The 22,120-nt window shown below is 32.8% G+C and overlaps 1 protein-coding gene across 1 annotated transcript; it reads left to right on the top strand.

The window, feature by feature from the left end:
* The first annotated feature begins 3,557 nt into the window (after positions 1–3,557).
* LOC129225521 (40S ribosomal protein S13) lies at positions 3,558–22,054 on the top strand. The gene is made up of 5 exons (XM_054859953.1): positions 3,558–3,670; positions 9,777–9,825; positions 9,914–9,992; positions 20,251–20,521; positions 21,989–22,054. The coding sequence occupies exons 1-5, from the start codon at positions 3,648–3,650 to the stop codon at positions 22,020–22,022; spliced, it is 456 nt and encodes a 151-aa protein (XP_054715928.1). The 5' UTR covers positions 3,558–3,647; the 3' UTR covers positions 22,023–22,054.
* The last annotated feature ends 66 nt before the right edge of the window (positions 22,055–22,120 follow it).

Genomic DNA, 22,120 nt, shown 5'->3' with positions numbered 1-22,120 from the left:
GACCGGCCTCACGATGCTGATGCTCTAATAGCGAAAGCCGTCTCCAGGTTGCATCCATATCCTACACACACGCGCATACATACACAACTACACACATCAGTGGCGGATGGGACAGCATGAACCGGCCCAGGCATTTACAGGCCAGTCGGCCCCTTAAGACTTGCTCCTTGAAGAGGAGACGCTCCCCCCCTCGCCCTTTAGTTTTTTTTTTTTTTTCTTTTTTCAGATTAAAAGATAGAGCGGATGATTCATCTTCTAGTTTTAGAAGGGAGTCACCATTAGAATTTGAGGATTCAAATTAGGAGAACTGCGTTTACGAATACGGAGAAAAATAATCAATAATACGAACACCTGCATAGTAAAAAGTGCAATATTCGTGCTGATGATGGGGGGTTCGGGGGCACTCCCCTGGAAAATTTTTGAAATTATAGCTTCAAAAACGTATTGTTACATTATTTTTAGATGACCTTGGGTGATATTTGTGGGAGGGAGTTTTGGAGGATTCCCCCAAAACTTTTTCAAAATCAGAGCTCTAAAACGTATGTGTAAGCAATGTTTGGAAACAGTGGGGAGAAAGGAGGGCGTTCAGGAATTCTTTCTAGGCAAAATCTCTCAATTGAAGTTCCCGATGCGCCCCAATTTAGGTGACAATTGACACTCTTTGGAGGGGGGGAGGGTGATGTTTTTTGAAACTGAAGTTCTTCAATAAGTTTGTTACCGATAGATATCCCCCCCCCCCCCCCAAGTATCTCAAAGTCTTACGTGCAATAATGGTTGTGTGTGTGTGTGTGATGGGGAACTTTTCACGCGATATCGCGTGAAAAGAGAATATATTTTCTATGAACATCTTTAAACTATCTTTGACAATGTCAATGATAATAAAGATCCGATTCCCCCCCCCCTCCGGAATTTTTTAAAATTAGTTGTCTTAAAAATGCATTCTAGATGATCTTAGGTAATGTAAGGGAAATAGACTCGAGGGTATTCTCCAGGAATTGTTTCGTTACTGAAATCTAAAGAAAAAGATTGTAGATCTTCCTTAATAAGGTAAAAGGGGACCGACAATTCTTGGAAATTGAAGCTAAAATACGTTATTTTCGTCGGCTTTCAATGACGTGAGGCGACGGGCGAGCGTGTTAGACGCGAAAAAGTTTCAAAGTTAGCTTTTAAAACGCAGTTTTTGACGAACTTTGGTAATTTTAGTCGGTAAAGATGTTCTGGGACCTTCCTTTGGTAATTTTTCGAAATTTGAATTCTAAAACACAGTCGTAGATGATATTCACTGATGTTATCGAGGGCTTTTCTTAGAAATCTTTTCGGAATTGAAGCCCTAAAAATGAAATTTCAGACCATCTTTGGTGATACAAGGGGGAGGAGAGATTCGATGACCTCTGAATATTTTCTAAATTGTTGTCCTAAAAAGGAAATTTTAAATTATCCTTAAAGATGGGGTGGAGGTGCTTCTGCAGGATTTGGGTGATCACTCTCCTGGAAGCTTTTCGAATTTTGAGTCCTAAATACAAGATGTAGGCCATCTTTGGTAACGATAGGCAATAGGAGATGGGACTGGGTTCTGATTTAGAAACTTTCCCTGCACTCTTTCAAAATAAAAGTTTTAAAACTCGTTTTTAATCTACCTTGGAGGTGTAAAATGAATGGTAGGGTTCGAGGATCTTTCTCCCTTCCACATTCTTTGCTGACTCCCTATCATTTTATTAAATTATTGGTACAATTGTTATGGAAAAAACTCCTCGCAGTATTTCTTTTCCAAAACCATTTTAGTTCTTTGGTTTTTTCATAGTGAAATTTTCAATTTCCAACCTGTTGTTTGAATTTGTTTGAAATTAAAGTGTTTGCGATTCGTTAAAATAATCTTTTAACATTTTGGGCTGATGTGGTACTTTTCAGTGACACCGTAGGTCTTCTCCCAACTTTATTTTACTTTAAATATCCACCAGCTGGAATATCTTAATAAAGTTTTATTGTATTTTCGATTTATGCATTCAAAAGCTTGGTATTCATCACAATATTTTAAATCTCCTACTGCACTTTAACTTTTTTTTTTCTGTTTAACGCATGCTCCTATGAAACCGCCATAATTATTAATCTATTAATTTATTGTACTAAGTTGAAACATGTCATAGGTTTGAACTACGTACTATACTTTTTTCGTTGAAAAAAAATTTCTTAATCTGTCAGAATGTCCCGAAAAATTTCAACTGCTTTTATTTAGGTAAATTATAATAAAGAACCGTGGATGTTCCTAAATAATATATTCAAAGGTTTAATTGGTTAATATTCAAGGGTTGCATTTTCTTTCAAAATTTTTCTGAAAAAATACTTTTTGTTACGGGAATTCCACTTGATATTATGTTACTACTTTTTTTTTTTAATACTGAGAATGTTTTCTTTATTTTTGAGCAATCACGATTGCTTATTGTTCTCACTTGACCGTCCTTGATGTTCCGGTTCCTTTTTCAGCTTGGAACAGGGCCTCTGCAGCACCACCGCCGGCCGTCCTCCAGGCGCGGCTGTCCCCCGGTCCTGAGCTTTTCCTGGTCGGAGGCTTCCATGTCCTACACACACATGCCTACATACACACACACACGAACGCCTACACACACACACACACGCACACAAACACCTACACGCACACGCGCGTACACAACATTCACTCACGCACATGCATACATACACTTACGCACACACGCACCCACACACATGCGCCTACACAAACACACACGCTCGTGATTGCGAAAAACATAGTTTGAATTCAAGATGCCAAAATTTCAAATTAGTTTTTTTTTTTAATTTTGTTCATCCCTAAATTAAAATTGGCAGCTTCAGTTCTACGCCTCCCCTGGCGACGACCCTCTGCCTTTACATGTTCATTGTCCCCTTCAGACTATTATTACAGGCAGCTGTTAGGGTAGTAGAAGGTCAGTTATGCAACAAAGTTACCTTATCGGCCAACCGTTGAATTTACAGACACACAGTAAAATATCTGATTGCTCACAGCATAAGTTTGCGGAGTTTTTTTTTTTGAATTTTGTAACCATTACTTTTCTAGCAGCGACTTTCTTATAAGTCGTTTAGAAATATACCGGGTTATTATGAAATTTTCAGAGATATTTATTTATTTATTTTTTTTAATTAGGAAAAAAGGAAAGAAAAGAAATATCATTTTTTTTTGTACTATTTAATTGAAAGATTCAATGCGGCCCCAACAGAGGCGGTCCAAAGGGCATTTGCCCGGCTGCCCGCCGGGCCCATCCGCCACTGACACACACACACACAGACACAAACATATACGCCTACATACACGTGATTGCGAAAAACGTAATTTGAATTTCAAATGTCAAAATTCAAATTATTTTTTTTTTCCCATAATGTTTCTCAAATTGCTACCTCTCACTCAGAATGCGCTAAATCCATTTTGAATCCCGCTTCCGCGTGATGAGGACTTTGGTTTCCATGGTATAACATTGGTTATGTTTCCTTTTGCTGAAGTCCAGCCTTTAGAAGGTTTTAGCATGTGCTATTTTTAAAAATGGCAACAGCTCTGTACAGATTTTTCTCGCCGCCATTATTGTGTAATCAAGAGCGAAACGTGGTTAGCTGAAGTATCCACCGTAAATTAATTAAACATGGGTCGTATGCACGCTCCCGGGTAATGTATAATATTCAAAATTATTTTCTATTTATTAAAATGACGAAATTCTAATTCATATTTCTGTGTAGATTTATATATACCACGTAGCAATTAACGCTTTTAGGTTTATCAGTGGATTTCCGATGCTCAACTCTGAATGTATTTACATATAACTTTTACTGTACGTTTTCTCCAGCCCTTTTTTTTTCAATAACAATTTGTCATCACTTTAATCTGTCTTTTGAAGATCTTTTTATTCGACAGAAATAAAAAGTTATTTTGTTTTTACTAATACAAACTCCAGTGATTTGTCACGCTTCATTAGCGGTAAGAAATCAGCCTGCCATACATTTTTCTTGAGATTTTGCTTTTGTAAAAGATTTCATAAAAATTTGCCTTTATAGAAGACAATTTATTGCAATTCGACCAGAGTGGTAAGAGTAAGTGTCCTGATTTTGCATTTACACACCCAAATCGATTCTTATGGTTCAACTTTGCAGCCCCCTTTCATTATTATTTTATTTATTTATTTATTATTATTTTTTTGAAAATTGTAATCCTTATAGCAAATTTACAAAATTTCGCATTTTATTCAGTGAAAATGAAAAAGAAAAAATATTACATCTTAGAAAATTTTGACATACTCTTTGAACTTATGTGCTTATGATAAGGTGATCTGTTAACAAATGAGGAAATAGAAACACTTTTCTGGTCTTCTCATCTTATCATGGGTGGTAGTTGTAATAAAACATCAATTTAAAATGCATGTCTACATAATCTATGTGCAAGTTCAGATATCTCGTAGTCAGGATAAACTATTTAGTTAAATATGACTAATGATCGTATTCAAATATGTAAAACATTAGTAGCATGTGGCAGGAGGCAAGTTTTCCATTTTAGACTCTTCTGTCTGTTAAAGTTTAGATGAATTACTTTTTTTTATTTCACTTGTATTTTGTCATATCAAAGCAAATACTGCTACTTGTAATGTAGTGAGAATTTGTTCTAATTTTACATCTTTTTGAAGTAGAAAATAAGTTAATTTCCATGCATAAAGTGGATTCAATTCATTTACTTAAAAATGAAATTTGGGACTCCTTTCCTCTCTCTCTTTTTTTTATAAATTCTCTCTAGAGGATTTTTGCAAGTAGGTATGAAGTCGATCCTACTAGAGCAGTGGTGCTTAACCTGTAGCCTGTGTGCCTCAGTGACCCATTAAGTTGATCCATGTGGCCTATTGTAATGGTCAATGTTGTGAATCGAAAACTATGTACTGGAAACATTCAGAACAAATAAATGTTTCATTGAATATTCAGAATGATAATAGCAAGTTTGCAGCCAAGTAGTTAAAAACTGTTTTCTAAAAAGCTGGAGGAGCTTTTAATTTCTAAAAGAAGTATGTAATGATAACAACAATTCTTAATTAGTAATTTCCTTTCCTTTTCCATGTTTTTATGTTATTTTGGAGATTAAGTAATCCTTAGTCTTTAGTTACGTGTTCTAGCCCTATCTTACAATGAGGTGCAACCTTTTGGTAAGAGAAAGTTGATCAACACTGTCCTTTACTACAGTCAAACTTCGTTAAACTGCCCCCAACAAACCCCCATCTTCTTAGTTCGCCAAGAGAGGCAGTGAAAAAAACGTTCTGTATAGGAAGGCAAAGCAAATTTCCTCCTCAAACCACCACCCCGCTTTCAGCCAACCGCCATTGATTTTCAACAGAAACTGCTTACTTGGTATGATAACATTACTGTTTAAACTGCTATTGTGATCTTGACAGACCATGGCAAACAATTCAATAGTTACGGTACATGGGGAGGCACAAAAGGAAATCTTTGAAATGTCACACGCACCTGGCACTTAGCCCTTTGCAAATCCACTTAGATTGGCCACTCCACAAGGTACACCAGGTATAAGTGTCCAGCTTCCTTATCTCTTTTTCTATTCAATCCGCCCCCTGTAGCACTCAGTCCCCAAGGAGCATTGTTTCCAAAACATTTACACTTAACTTGATCTTATCAGCTTTCCCACACTTTTCAACCTTTTCATTTTGACATTTCACTACTCAGCTTTGAAATCATTCATTCTTTACCCCTTTTCTGTTCTGGTCCAGGAGGCGGGGGAAGAGCTTAAGCTATAATTGACATCGTATGCACACTTCAGCAAACGGCAGTTCGTAGCACAATTCTGCGACATTGTCTTCTTTTGCTTTGTTCTGCAAAAATTTCGACAGCAATCTTAAACCTGCATGAGAAAAACTCTATTTTGGGTGTTTCAGAATAAAATAAATCTGCGAGCCATAAATTTATAGCTAATAATTTGTCAACTTCTGGGAGAGAAAAGTAACTATCAGTGACATACTCAGGGTGGCGACAGATCAGGGAAAAGTCGGGGAACTTTATTAATCAGGGAAAAGTCGGGGACATATCAGGGAATTTTGAAAAAATAACAAAAAAATCAGGAAAAATTGATTTTATGAAGAAACAAAAATTTTTTTTGCTTTACAAAATTAAGTACTCTAATTCCCTACTCATTTTCTGCCAATTATCTGTTCAAAAAAAAAAAATTAATTAATGAGGTGCGATTGTACACTGCCACATATTTGTGCATCTTTTTTCCTCAACGACAAAGTATTGAGTCTTACTGATTAACCACAGGATGTACTTCCTAAGATTGTTTCTATGTCTGTTAGGTTTTTATTTTACCTGTCTTGAAATTTCCTTTTACGCTTTCAATGCTACGTAAAATAAACAACCATACAGGCAAAGAGGGAGCCTTCATTAATGCCTTAGCTCCTTTGCCTTTATTCCATTGTCTTGCAGTAATTAGCGTACTGTAATCACGATTTCAAGAAGAAATCTTTGGTTTTTGAATTAATACCATGAAAGCTTAAAAGTTATTACTTCTTCGCGTTTTTAATTTAATTGCTAAAGTTGAACTTTCAATTTTAAAAAAACTTTGTTTTTTGCCGTTATACTATTTGTTGTCACCGCAGATTGTAAAGGTTTTCTTTTCTTCAGACTTAAGTGATTCTATTTTATAACCAAGTTGTATTCTTCTTTTATATATTTTAAAATTAACTAATTTCTTTTTCTTTTTTTTGCTTTTTTTTTCTTGCATTTCAAAGTTGTTTGTTACAAAAGCAATCTAAGAATTTTTTTCGTTACATACTGAAATCATTTTGAAATAGAATTAACTTGTGTACTTAAGCAAATATCTTTATTTTTTTATTGTTAAAATGCTGTATTCATTCATTAAAACCTATGTTCTTGATTAGAGAAAAGCTCCCTATGAATGGATGTCAAATGGTTTCATCTGTTTTGCATAAATATGTCAATTAGTTATATAAGAATAACTACATTACTTCTATCAGGGGTCTGGCCAGAGGATATTTGGGTCCGTTAACGGACCCTTCACAAAAATCCGATCAAACAAAACGGACCTTTCACAAAATCCCGATCAAACAAAACGGACCTTTCACAAAATTCTGATAAACAAGATCGGATGTCAAATTGTTTATTGAAAGAGCAAATCTGAAAGCAAAATAACGCATAATTCTGTGTATAAACCGATAATTTTTGGAACCTTTTTTGAAGTCAAATTAGAGGGATCAGCTTATACAAAATCGGCTAATTTTGGAAAAAAAAAAAAAAAAAAATCGACACTCTTGGGATGCTCCTGAAAGCGATAAATAATTGCTACTGCCAAATAAATATAATGGTTGTTTGTTTTATCACAGCTAATTAGCAGCGGTGTTTTTGTTAACTTTTCTGAAAAGGCATTGGTAAGCACTTTTCTCCGCTCATGATTTAATAAACAATAATAATATATATCTGCGAAATGAACTTAGAACTGCAAAGGGATAGTAAAGGTGAGGAAAAAATATGATCGCTTCAGATAGTGTTACCAACTTCAAAATTATCACCACTTAGTGTCTGGCGTTGAACCTTTATAATGACTTGATTAGAAAATATTCTCATCATTTTGCCAGCTTGTCAATATTTGCGTTTTTACGGTGCGGTGCGATGTTTAATTGTTATTTTGGAAGAAAATTATATGGGTTTTGATTTTTCGATGCTAACACAAGGATGATTAACTTTAAGTAAACTCTCTTAATTACCTTTTTTTTTTCTTTAGATGTCTACATTTTGAAAAATGCAATCTTGTAACATCCGATATGAGAATCATATTTTGTTCTTTTTTCAAGTTAACTTAGCTTTATTAGGATTCAAATAAATGAAAAGTCTCTTTATTTCTGTTAGAACTCTCATTTCAAGTTTTTAAAGCAAAATTCCATTTTCTGTTATGAGTCAAAAATTAAAATGCTAAGTAGATGGTTTATTTAATTTTATTTTTTGGGTCAACTGTGTCCACAGATATTAATGATGGGACTCTAAAATGCAATTTTAAAATAATTTTATCAAAAATATTTCTTTTACAAGCCGTTTTTATACTTTTGATGCCTTCACTTTGAGAATTGCGATCTCTTTGCATCCGCTATGGGAATCCGATTTTTCGAATTTTTAATGATTATTACGCTTTGTTAAGAGGTAAACAATTGAAATATCTTTTTATTTTTGTTTAAATCACGGAATTTATAAGTTTTAAACGAAATTCTGTGCTTTTTAAGAGTGTCTTGGGTCAAAAAGTTGAATGCTGAACCGTATTCTGAATTTTATTTTATTTATTTATATTTTTGTTACAATTACTTTAAGTACTGTACAGAAATATATCTAGTATAATTTAACATAATGTAGAATGGTAGATAAATATTGATACTTGAAAGAGCGATGCCCCCCCCCCCCCCCCCCCCGCCAAATATTAGTAAAAAAAATCCAGAATGATTTTCTCGACGTAGAAGAGGAAAACACTCAACTTTAAGTTTAATTGATGCAGTTTATGCCATCTCTAAATTCTAAAATTTCGTTTTAACAAAAAGAAAAAAAAAAAAAAATTTTTTTTTTTTTTTGCGAAATTTTTTGATTTTTCACAAAATTAATTCATTTTTCACAAAATTATTTGATTTTTCACAAAAAACGGACCCTGTGAAAAATCCTGGACAGACCCCTGTCTATTCTTTCACTATTGCTTGTTATTCTAGCAACAATTATTATACTGTTTGAAAACTTAGTTCAAAATAATTTCGATTACTTTTTAGTTCTATCATAAATGCACATATGTTTTTAAGAGTAATTTTAATAGTTTCTTAAAATTCTTATTCTAAGTGGTTTCTGGAAGTAAGGTTTTTTTTTTTAAATTTCTATAATTTTTCCATGTATAAAAAATTAATATACTGTTATGTAGGTCCCCACCCCAAAAAAAAATGTCTTGTTTTTTTTTACCATTTTATTAAAAAAGTAGCATCTTTTTAAAATATATCTTTTGTTCAACAACTTTACACAACTTAAAACGTTTAAAATACTGCATTTTATACAAACATACAATGAATTTCAAGTAGAGCAAAGAAACAAAACCATTATCGTTGGTAACGTAAATCAGGAAAATTTAGTGAACTTAATCAGGGAAAAGTCAGGGAACTTTTTTTCACAATTCCTGTCGCCACCCTGATACTGCAAAAAAAAAAAAAAAAAAAATTCCCTTTTTTTCTTTTTTTTTTTTTTCAAAGTTCATGCTTTTGAATTTCTTTTTATGAAGACATGCATTTGTACAGGATTTAAAGAAATTCGTTAAACCGCCACCCTCGACTTCCACCAACTTTCAGCCATCACTTAGGTTGCTGGTTTAACGAGGTTCAGCTGTATATTATTTTTATTCATTTGTTGTGTTAAGCGAACTCAGATAATGTAGGCAAATGCTAATTGCAGATAATTTTCGAATTGTTCTCACAGTTTTGAAATTTTCTTTAAAAATAAATGATTTTCTTTTTTATTTGTCCAGTTCTGCAACATGTCTTGATTTTGTTGTTTGTGCGGGAATTGCTTGTTACAAGTGAAACTGAATTATTTATTAATTGTTATAAATTAACAACCAAGCTGGTAGGCTTTGAGTTCGGAAACGATTACATTTTCTAGGTCTGATGTTATAGTGATTTTAATTTATTTGTGTTATAATTGAAATGTATTTTCATAGTTACTAATTTTCTAATTATGTTTTTTCAATCTAGCAAGGGTATTTCCCAGTCATCATTACCATACAGAAGAAGTGTTCCATATGTAAGTTTTATCATTAATTTTATTAATAAATATAATTACAGCATTTTGAACTAAAGATTAAAACATTGTTATTTTCCCCCATGTGTAGTGGCTTAAACTGTCTTCTGATGATGTGACTGAACAACTTTGTAAGCTAGCAAAAAAAGGTCTTACACCTTCTCAAATTGGTATGTACTTTTTGTTTTAGCCATGATTTATTAGTAATATAAATACCCTCATTACCAATAACATTTTGCCATCTAATGTGCCAACTTTCAACTGTATTGGTTGTGGAGCAAAATATTAAAAGACAGCTTTTTTGGGTATCTCAATATTTAAAGGTTTTCTCACATTATAAAATGTTGTAGCTATAGAAATAAACAGGGTTCATATGCTCCGGAAAACCTGGAAGTCTGGGGAAAATGACTCAAAAATGTCAGAGAATTTTGCCCCCAAAAGTATTTTTTCCTATTACAGTCGACGCTCAATATAACGACCACACATTATAAAGACCGTCCCATTATAACGACCAGTGGTAGAAGTCCCAACTTTGTTCCTATAAACTCTATGTTAATTTGCTTTCGTTATAACGACCGTTCTGTATCGACTAATCCAATACAGCGACCGAATCAGCGGACGCTATTTCTTGTGTTCTTTCCAATAAAACAAATTTGTAGCTTAAAATGACATTGATTATTGTTTACGGACATCTGCCTGCAGTTTTCAATGTCAAATCCAACTTTAAGTGGTTTGGGGTTCACCACAGCTAGCACAGAAAAAATAATGGGAGGAAAAATCGAGAAAATTCCAGATTCCTAAGAAAAGGGAGTTGACAGATGTATTGGTAGTTTGGTGTTTGAATCTAGTATTTTTGAAGATTTGGGGTTCTCGAGGGACTTTTAAATGTTTCTTTGGAAAGCAAGAGAAACACAATTTATCACCTATATTTTGAAACAGAAAATAATGTTTTGTAAAAATCACGTCTGCTAAAAAGGCAGACCTCTGTTTCTGGTTTTTATCTTCAGAAATTGTTGTGGTAGTAGTAGTAGTAGATCTGAAAGTGTGTAACATTTTCCTCCCTATATTTTCTACTTTAAAACTTGTTTAATATTCTGTCATAATATTTTGCACCCTACTTTTCTAAAAATTCCTATGATAAAAAACATTTGGGCATGCATGATGACGGTGTACATTTTTTAAATTTATACCTCTTATAACGACCACTCGTTATAAAGACCTTTTTCTCTGGGACGGAGATGGTCGTTATATCATGGTCGTTATATCGAGCGTCGACTGTATTTCCAATCCACCTTTTTATTGATGTTTTCTGAAATTATTTTAGCCAAATAGGCACTGGCAATTAAAAACTGCACTCGAAATGTGCGTATGTTTCACAACTAAAAAACCTTCCAATAGCTAAGATCTTCTAACGCTACAAGTGGGAATCACAAGTATTATATAGCAGTGGCAGACCTGTAAATTAGCCCTTTTTTTGAATATTTCTCCCGGTTTTACGTTCAGGTATCAATTTCTCTCGTTTTTGGTTAGGAGTTTGGCGTGTCGGCCATTCTGAGATCCTTCAGCACCACTGATCTATTGTGTGCATGTGGAAAATAGGCTTGTGCAATGTTAGTGCATTGCGTGTAATTAGGTTATATATTATTTAGGTTATAATTTATCTGTTAGCAGGGTTACGTTTTTACTGGGAAAAATATGTTTTTACCAGGACATGAGAAAAACCTTTGAAATACCATAAGCATTAGCCCTTGTTTATTTGTTGCAGGCAGTGATTTATTATTTTTACCAATAAGTAGACTTGGATAAAATGGACTTTGAAAATTGGCGTAATAATCAAAGGCTCAGAAGGAACAGTCCCTTCAGCCAATTAGCCTCTCTTAATATAATCGATAATACCATGGAATCACATCATCTGATACAATATCTAGACCCAGCAGATGATCCTGACCGCGTCTTTTTCCATCCTGAATTACCGGTTCAAGTGAATAAACAAACAGATCTTCCAGCCTATTTAAGACAAGTAGCTCTAGAGAGAATTGGAGAGATTCCAATTGACGCTATTTGAGTCTACACGGAATGGCAGTAGAGATGATAATAACCACTCTGGCAGACTTAGATAAAATGAAAAGCTTTCTGCAAACACAAATACTAACTGAAAAATTTTCTGCAAATAATTATTTTGCCTAACTCACCCTTGAATAAAAAAATTAAATTTATATTCAAATATGAAAGAGACAAAAAAAAAGTGCTTTAAATCATTTTTTTTTTTTACAATAACATCTAGTTTGCTTATTTTTCACCAACTGAAGAAAACTGCCAAAACCATTATTTTTTTTTGCACATGTGCTTTTTAAAAGGCTTTTGGAGAAAGGCTTTAACAGAAATAAACTCTGGGATTTTCTTAAAAATTCCCTTTAAAAAAAAAAAAAACTTTTTTTTTTTTTTTTTAAATCAACGTTAGCAGTTCATAAAAACATTTCTGCAGAGCCAAAAAATTTCTGCGAACGCCGTTCGCGCGTTCGTCTATATTATGCAAGACTGCACTCTGGTAGTGGAATTTACATCAAATCGCAAAACCTTGACTTGAGGATTCAGAGGAGAAACCCTAATTACTGCTCTGTTCCGTAGTGAGCTAATAGCTATTGATGAAGCCCTAGACTCTCTGGAGCTTCTGCCCTCATGGAACCGAAATTTAGATTCTATCCGATATCAGAAGTGCAATACAGCACCTGATCAGACGGCAAAGTGTGAGAGATAGTGTAGAAGTTTCAATACTCGACAAACTAAAACAACTTTCTGTCTCTCATCAAATTCACATGCAGTAGTGGATCCCTCCCCATGTGGAAATAGAGGGTAATGAGATTGCGAATACCTTGGTGAAAGTTGGTGCTGCTGAGGTCTCAGAGCCAACGGCATCACTCACCTTTCAGGAGATCCACTCAAAGATTAAGCACAGGGATAATGTCACTTGGATTGTCCTGCCAGAACACCATTGGTACAGATGTTCACGACCTGGTAACTCCCTGACCCCTGGGTTTGACAGACAGGAACAAACAACTCTTGCCTGTTTTCGTAGTGGACATTTTAAACCTTTAAAATTTTCAGAGGAGTCGAAGACCTTTCAGACTTGTTCCAAGCGTTCCGTTGAGCAGGCCTCGCCTGACCTACTGTCGTTCCTGGGGCTCTCCAGGAGGGATTTGACTGAAGAACCAGTGCTGGTGCTGGATTTCTTGAGGGTAAACAAACTCATGGACCTGGTCTAGCTCTGCTGACCATGGGGGCATGCAACAACAGATAAAATGGAAAGCTTTCTGCAAACACAAATCCTAACTGGAAAATTTTCTGCAAATAATTATTTTGCCTAACTCACCCCTTAATAAAGAATTAAATGTATATTCATGTGTGAAAAAGGCCAAAAAAAGTGCTAAAAACAATCATTTAATTTTTTTTACAATAACATATAGTTAGTGTTTAATTTTCATCAACCGAAGAAAACTCAAAACCATTATTTTTTTCACACGTGTGCTTTAAAAGGCTTTTGGAGAAAAGTTTCAACAGAAATAAACTGGCATTTTTTTAAAAAAAATCCCTGAAATTTTTTTTATATTATTTTTTTTATTATTATTATTAACTTTGGCAGTTTGAAAAAAAAATTTCTGCAGAGCCAAAACTTTTCTGCGAACGCTGTTCGCGCATTCATCTATATTATGCAAGACTGCCAATAAGTCTCTACATATCTACTATTATAGTTTACTTTTATGTATTATTTTGCATGAATATATTGTTACATATTGGCAAATAACTATTGGACCGTTTGAGAAGTAATAAGATGACCACTATCTTGAAAAATCTAAAATGATGGGAAGAGGTGAGGACAAGTTTTGTTCTACAAGAAAATTAAATTGTTAATTTTACACAAAACTTGTATTTTTTGCTGGATCATGCATGCAACAATCGGTTTACTACTTTTGAAATTCACAATGACTATGAATCATCACCAAGTTAAAAACTTTACAAACCCAGTTTTGTCAGAGGTTAAATGCAACGCAGTGGTTGGAGCTCCGACCATCGGGAGAGGATTCGGTATCCGACCTATAGATATGCGCAAAGCATTCAACGGATTGACAAGTTCCCGTCGTATACTTTCACGTTTCTCGTCATTCGGATCTGATTTGACCGAGCATTAGGCACTCGTTAATTCTCCTCGTGCGAAAATGGCATTATTTAGTGATACAGCCAAGATTGAACTCTAGCTCCCTCAACTCTTTATTTCAGGACTTGGGGGGCTAGAAATTGCTGCCTCTCTTTCAAAATTTATATTGAAATAAAAACAAACTTGCAAGGATTGGTGCAATGCAGCAAATTTGCACAAAATGGGATGCTAGTAACAATAACAAATTCAAAGCAGTAATAAACTATAGTTTGAATACCTTGAAAAAAGATTTTAGTTCTTTTTCTTCAATTTCCCTCTCACTCCAATAAGGTATGCTAAAGAAACAATGATTTAATATACAAATAATTTTCTACATTTATCCTAATTTTCCTGATCTTTTTTATAACTGAAATTTGAGAAATAAATGCAATGCTTTAAGAACAATATGTGCCGTGTATTGTATTAATTACTACCCAATTATTTCAAAGATAATTAATAAGGGAAAAGTTCATATTATCTTTGAATTTGGTAAATTTGCCATTTTTTGTTCAATTTTGGAATGTCATAGACTTCAAGGGCTATTTTGATCTCAACCCTTTTCTGCATGATTAAAAAAAAATTTTTTTTGGATTTCTTTTCTTTTGATCTCAGATCACTCTCATCTCTGTGATGTATGACATTTTAAAATATAATTCACTGATAATGGGGCATCACATTCAATTGCTCCTTTTCCTGTAGTTTGGGAACAATGTTATGCATTTGTGTATGTGTATATAAAATATGTATCAAGTACTTAACCCCCCCCCCCCTGGGAAACTTTGAAATGGTGTGCCTAAAATTATCTTATTATTTCCAATGAGTCCTTAAATGTCCTTAATTTTCACTTTTAAAAATGAGTATGAACCCTGGTAATGTACTTTTATTTAATTTGAAATTTATTTTGTGCACATATACAGTGTCTCCCAAAAGTGTCTGACACCTTGAAATTTTGTAGTAAAACCAAAATAACGCAAAACTAAATTCGAATATAAAGCCCAATTTTTTTTCACACCATTCCTATGCCATTCTGAAAACAACCCAGTAGGTTTTTTCAAAATATTGCCAAGTTTTATTTTTAAAATTTGTCAAAAAATGATGACACAGAAAAAATATGCCACAAAAGTCATCGTACACTGAAATATTTTCGAATAAATTCATGATATGAATTTATCATATGTGGTTTTTTAATTATTTTTGCATTGTAATGACACTCTAAAGTCATTTTTCTTTAATTTTTTGTTTATTTATTCCCTAATATTCTGCTTATTATCTTAAAATGGCAGGTATGCGTAGAAAACAACAAACACAATTCGAAATTTGATTTTATTTCCTTCACTGTAGCCATAAATTGTTTTGAAATGTCTCTAAATTAGTTAATTTATACCATTCTATAGTGAAGTGCTTGATAAAATGCTTTAAAGACAAGAATTGGATTGAAAACAAGGTAAGAAAAGGTCAACTGGCAAAGTTAACAAAGCATGATCAGAGGTTTGAAGTTAAAAAAATTATGAAAAATACACATTTGAGCTCTGAAAAAGTTTTTGCAGAATTGAATGAAACATTTTATGTTTAATTTTCAGCTAAAATTGTTCGCCAAGTTCTCTGATTGGCTGGATTAAATGAGACCTCTTCCCGCAGAAATTTTTTTGGTCGTGCGAAAAACAGGAAGCTTACCCTTTTCGTCGCAAAATCAATTATAAATAAGTTAAAAACGTTTTAGAATCACGTCTTACTTACAGATAAAAATTAATTCAACATTTTTGGTTAAATTGTTGTATAATTGTCAATAGAAGAAAAAATGAGGAATTTAATCTTAAGAACTTAGCTTGATCAGTTAATCAGGACAGTGAAGGTGTTCTTGTGTGAGGGTGCATAACAGCATCAGGACCTGGAAATTTGGAATTTTTTGATGAAATAATAAATCATGCTGTTCATTTAAATATTTCAAAAATTTTTTAAAACTATTAGCCAAAAATTTGACAATCGGAAACAACTTTGTTTTTTATCAGAAGAACGATAAGAAGTACACATTTGCGTTTGGTGCCTCAAAAATTGTCCTTAAACTTAAAAATATCTCCTCGATCGCGAGATTTAAACTTAATGGAACATATTTCAAGATATCTGGTGGCTAGATTAGGAAAGTAAAACCATTGGAACAAAAAAGCAAATTAGAAACAGTAAGACTCGAAGTGCGGCTGAACACTTATTCAGAGATTGCGTAAAATAAGAAAGAACAATGAAATATATTCCCAGACATTTAAAAGCTGTTGTTGATACTGCATAATATTCTACTAAATAATAATTTTGTAAAAAGTTATTTTATTTACTAATTTTTTAACATTTTTTCAAAGTGTACAAAGACTTTTGTGAGATAAAATTTCCGGCACTTTTTGGTTTTTGATTTTAAAAAAATTAAGTTTTAATGTTTTATTAAAAATTTTCGTGTAGTTTTAAAAATAGATCATAGATTTTATAATTAAATACCTATTCCGAAATATTGATTCTAACTAATGCATAGGGTCCTTTTTCATTGAAAGTCATAGGTGTACGAACACTTTTGGAAGCCACTGTAACTATAAATACAAGTATATATTAAAACATTTAAAACATTTTTAAAGAATTACGACATATTTCTACTATACTAACTTTTTTAAACATGCCATTATTTATTACTTGCCTTGGGTGTAAAATTAACTGTTTACTTTAATAATGATTAATGACAGATCATGGGATCGATGTTTCATATGTCTTTTAATTATGTACTCATTTACTTTTGAATTTAAATTTTATTATTTCCTATATTCACATCCAATGGTTCAAATTGGACAAAACTGATTTTATCCAAGCCAGTTGTATCCATGGTTAAAACCATCAATGGCCGAAACCAGGGTTGGCAAGTTTTTGCCGGGGGCGGAAAAAACCAGTTTTTACCGCCCGGCAAAAATAGGTTTTTGCCAAAGTGGCAAAAATAGATTTTGTGTTAAAAACTTACGGACAGTTTTTTTTCCTTTTATATAAAAGTAAAAGCATAAGATTTTGGTAAAAGGCTTTGCCATTTTCTGTAGAGTGGGCTAGTATTACTAAAAAGTAGAATAAATATAGAATGCACATATTGATCAGTTTTTTTTCTTTTTAAATTCTTCTCTTGGCTATCCATTTTCCCAGTAAGTGAGAAAAAATGCATTATTTCTTTAGTGAGGAAAAGTTAATATTTTTCTATATTCAAGTAAATATTCTGTTATTAATTAAATAGCTTAAAAATCTTAGTGGGATCAAAAAAAAGTGATTAATTAAATATATATATATATATATATATATATATATATATATATGGAGAGTCTCCGCCCTGAAATGCAAATTAGGAGATTCAACGTCATACGCTGTGAACTGAATAAAAGCGCGAGTTGCGCTATGTGTGGTCGTCTTCATTTCTTTCATAGATCAAGCAGTAGTCGATTGGACTGTTTCGAGGTATTTCCTATAAGCTGCATTGTGCGCATAATCCATAAGCAGGGGTCTGGCCAGAGCAAATTTGGGTCCGTTAACGGACCCTTCACAAAAATCCGATCAACCAAAACGGACCTTTCACAAAAATCCGATCAACCAAAACGGACCCTTCACAAAATTCTGGTAAACAAAAACGGATCTTTTACAAATTGTTTATTGAAAGAGCAAATCTCAAATTAAAATAATACAGCATATTTAAAGTTAAATTAGAGGAATCAACTTGTACAAAATCAGCTAATTTTGTAAAAGGAAAAAAAAAATCGGCACTCTTGTGATGCTCCTGCAAGCCATAAATAATTACTACCGCCAAATAAATATAATGCCTGTTGTTGGTTTCTTTGAAAGAAATTAACAGCTGAACGTCAGTTTGGTTTATAATTTTGCTTGTTTGTTTTATGCAGCGGTATTGTTGTAAACTTCTTTGGAAAAGCGTCAACATTCTCTGAATAGGCGTAGTAAGCACTTTTCTCCCGACTCATGATTTAATCATCAATAATATACAGCGAAATGAATTAAGAACTACAAAGGATAGTATGGGTGGGGCGGATGTGATCGCTTCAGATAGGGTTACAAAATTTAAACTTATCGCCACTTAGTGTCTGGTGGTGCAATGTTAAACTGTTATTTTGGGAGAAAGTTATATGGGTTTGGTATTTTGCGATACTAAAAAGGATAATTAACTTTAAATAAACTGTTATTTACCGTTATTTTTTTCGATAGATGTCTACATTTTGAAAAACGCAATCTTTTTACATCCGATATGAGAATTATATTTTATTCTTTTTTTCAAGCTAACTTCGCTTTATTAGGATGCAAATAAATGAAAAGCCTCTTTATTTTTGTAACAAAGCTTATTTCAAGTTTTTAAAGGGAATTCCATTTTCTTTTATGAGTCAATAATTAAAATGCTGAATCGATGGTTTATTTTTTATTTTATTTATTTATTTTTGCTTCAACTGTGTCCAGATATTAATGTTATGTTTATCATAGGACTCTAAAATGCAATTCAAAAGTAATTTTATCAAAAATATTTATTTTACAAGCAGTTTTTATACTTTTGATTCCTTCACTTTGAAGATTGCAATCTCTTTGCGTCTGCTGTGGAAATCTGATTTTTAGAATTTTCGATGTTTAGTACGCTTAGTTAAGAGGTAAACAAATTAAATATTTTTTTATTTTTGTGAAAATCACGGAGTTTATATGGTTTGAACGAAACTCTGTGCTCTTAAACAGTGTCTTGGGTTAAAAAGTTAAATGCTGAACCCCTGCCTAATTTTTTTTCTTACTATTTTAAATACTATACAAAAAACATTTCTAGTATAATTTAACATGATGTAGAATGGTAGATAAATATTGATACTTGAGGGGTGCCCATCTCCCAGGGAGCGATGCCTCCCCCCTCTCTTCAAATACTAAAAAAACACTCAAGAATGATATTCTCAACAGAAAAGAGAGAAAACACTCAACTTTAAGTGTCAATGATGCAGTTTCCACCATCTCAAGAGTCTAAACTTTCGTTTTTACAAGAAATTTTTTTTTTAATTATTTGATTTTTCACAAAAATAATTGATTTTTCACAAAATTATTTTATTTTTCACAAAAAACGGACCCTGTGAAAAATCCTGGACAGACCCCTGATAGGTCGCTGGAGTATAACCGGCCCTTCTATTTTAGTTCGGGAAAGTCAACCTCAACAGTACCTATTCCGCATACCACGGACTGGAACCACCGGGAAGTAACATTTTCATTTATTCTTTATAACGTCCAAGGACTGATTTTGTCTTAACAACCTTAATTAGATGCAATCAAAGCTTCAATTATATTCTCTTCAGTTGTTTGTTAGCCAAGAGGCGGCATTTGTACATAATGTAAATAAAAGAAGAATTATTTTAAATAAGATGTTCTCTGTATCAGTTTCAACGTTACCTAAATTGAAGGGACAAGCATTGTCCATATATATATAATTAGAATTCAATCTTTTTATTAATTTACTAAGATTAAGTAAACATTCTTTATTTTAGCATTGAAGGAATTGGTTCATTCTGAAAAAATTGTTTTAGCAAACATTTAAAGTCTTAAGTTTTGCAATCCCAACATTTGTTTTTTATTTATTTTTTACCTTATAAATTAGAAGTAACATGGAGAGACATAACTAAAATATTTAAGTACATTATTTATATTATATTGTCACTATTTCTTGATTAACACTATAATGCTACTTTATTTGCAATTAGGTTTTTGCCGTTTTTTCCATTTTTGCCGTTTTTTTCCATTTTTGCCATGGTTTTTTCCACTGTCCCGGCAAAAAACCCAACCCTGGCCGAAACTCTTACAACCCTGACCTGAACAGAATACGAATGATCAAAATTGGGATGAACAAGGTAATGTGGGTAATACGCAAAGAAAAACCTTAAATAAGTCGACTTTGACAAAACTTTTGTAGTGAAATTACATAGAACAAATATAACCGAAATATAAAGTGAGTGTTTCGCATACTTTTAGTAATTCTTATTTATCATAATTCTGTGTAACATAATTTAAAAAAACAAACAAATCTTAATTTAATCTAAATGAACAAGGGCCCGAAAAATTGAAGAGAGATTTTACAGCAGCTGACAAAAAAATTTAAAAAATGAATAAATAGATAAATAAGTTTAATGACAGTTAAGTATGAATATACGTAAGCATAATAACATTTTATGATAATTGCTTTTGCATTCTATTTTCAGGTGTTATTTTGAGAGATTCACATGGTGTTGCTCAAGTTAGGTGGGTCACTGGCAACAAGATTTTACGTATTTTGAAGGCTAAAGGATTCGCCCCTGACCTTCCTGAAGATCTCTATCACCTTATCAAAAAAGCAGTTGCAGTAAGGAAACATTTAGAAAGAAACAGGAAAGACAAAGACTCCAAATTTCGTCTTATTCTCATTGAAAGCAGAATTCACAGACTTGCCAGGTATTTCAAGGCCAAAAGAGTGCTCCCACCCAATTGGAAATAGTAAGTATTCCTCAAGCTCTCTTACCGTTCGAATGACATAGTATGATAAGCATACATATGTTCAGTGGCGTGTCCACATCAAAGATCTAGGGAGCCCTCCCCCTTGGAAAAATCCTGGATATGCCACTGCTTATGTTGTCTATGCCATTTGATTGTTCTAGTATTTCAGTTTTTAAGATATTTTCTAGTTTTGGATTCTGCCCTTTTTCTCTTAATATTGTAGTTTGTGAGGTTGTTATTATTTCACTGTAAAATTGTATTTAGTTGCCAAAATACGTGTAGCATTTCTGTAAGCTTCTGTATCCCCCCCCCCCCAATGTTATACTCATCAATATTTCTCTTTGTACTTAAAATGCATAGATTACAGGTAAAGGAACTGACACTCAATTAAAAGCTCTTAGTTTTTTTAATCATCCAGTGTTAAATTAAATGCTGAAATAGGTTGATGTATTAGAAATTATTATAGCTTCCGTCAAAACTACTCAATATTATAAATAATTTTCATTCTTGATTGATTTCCTTGTGCCTTTAAAAAATGGTTTTTAGCACTTCAATTTTCATAATTTATAAAAAAAAAAAATTGTGCTGGGAAGGGGAGTGGGGGTTGTTCATGCCCAGCATCAAGGATATGTATCACTGAAAGTTGCATGCAGTGCAGTGTTTGATCCGTTTGTTCCACTCTTTTTAAAGTTAAAAATTGTTCAACTTAGGCAGCTACGTTAAGTTTGCTCATTTTGTGGAAATTAGGTTGTAGAAGAGGTTGTTTCCTCTCTCCTTAATTGTTTTCAGCATGTATGGCAAATGAATTTTCCTTTTTGTGTACCAAAAAATAAATAGTATTTCTTAATGTTATAGATGTTGAAGGAATTCTTTTACCGCTAAGAAATGAAGTGTTAATGCAGTTGCTTTTAAGTTTGTTCAAAAACTTATCTTAACACGTAAATTTATCACCTTAAATTTTTGCTTTTTGACTCTGCTATCCTTGATATTACATTTCAACTTCTATTTTGGGCCTATTTGCTTTGTATTTTTAACAAATTGAATGTTATACTAAAGCTTTTTTCCCCCCTTGTGAAATGTTTGCTAAGCAGGGTTCCTGTTTAACTGTATTTGTTGTTTCAATACTTATATTATATTTAAAAGTTTTGGATCTTGGTCAAAATGTTCCTATTTTTAATAAATACAATGTTATTTTTTTCCCTGTCCTGAGTTAATATATTTAATTGAAAAAGAAATAAAACCTTTTTGGCCTAAGTATTTTAGTGACTCATTGAAATGAACCTCTTACATTTTTAAATAATGCATCCATCTTAATTGGATGGATATTTTCAGATGACCAGAAGTATATTTTAAACATGTTCTTCAATTTTTAAAAAATAATGGTATTTTGAAAATTTTGTATTAGGATTAGGTTTTGCTATTTAATTAATAAGCAAAAAGCTAATAATAATCTTATTTCTTTTTCAGTGAATCTTCTACTGCTTCTGCCATGGTTGCATAAATGTAATGTATAAATAAAGTTTTGGCAAGAAATGGCTTTTTTTATTGCACAATAATCTGTTTTGTTATAATTTATGACCTTCTAAAAATACAAAAGCA

Source organism: Uloborus diversus, chromosome 7 (genome assembly GCF_026930045.1).
Source record: "Uloborus diversus isolate 005 chromosome 7, Udiv.v.3.1, whole genome shotgun sequence".
NCBI classification, from domain to species: domain Eukaryota; kingdom Metazoa; phylum Arthropoda; class Arachnida; order Araneae; family Uloboridae; genus Uloborus; species Uloborus diversus.
The sequence above is the reverse complement of the archived record's forward strand: the minus strand, read 5'-3'. Positions and strand labels throughout refer to the sequence as shown.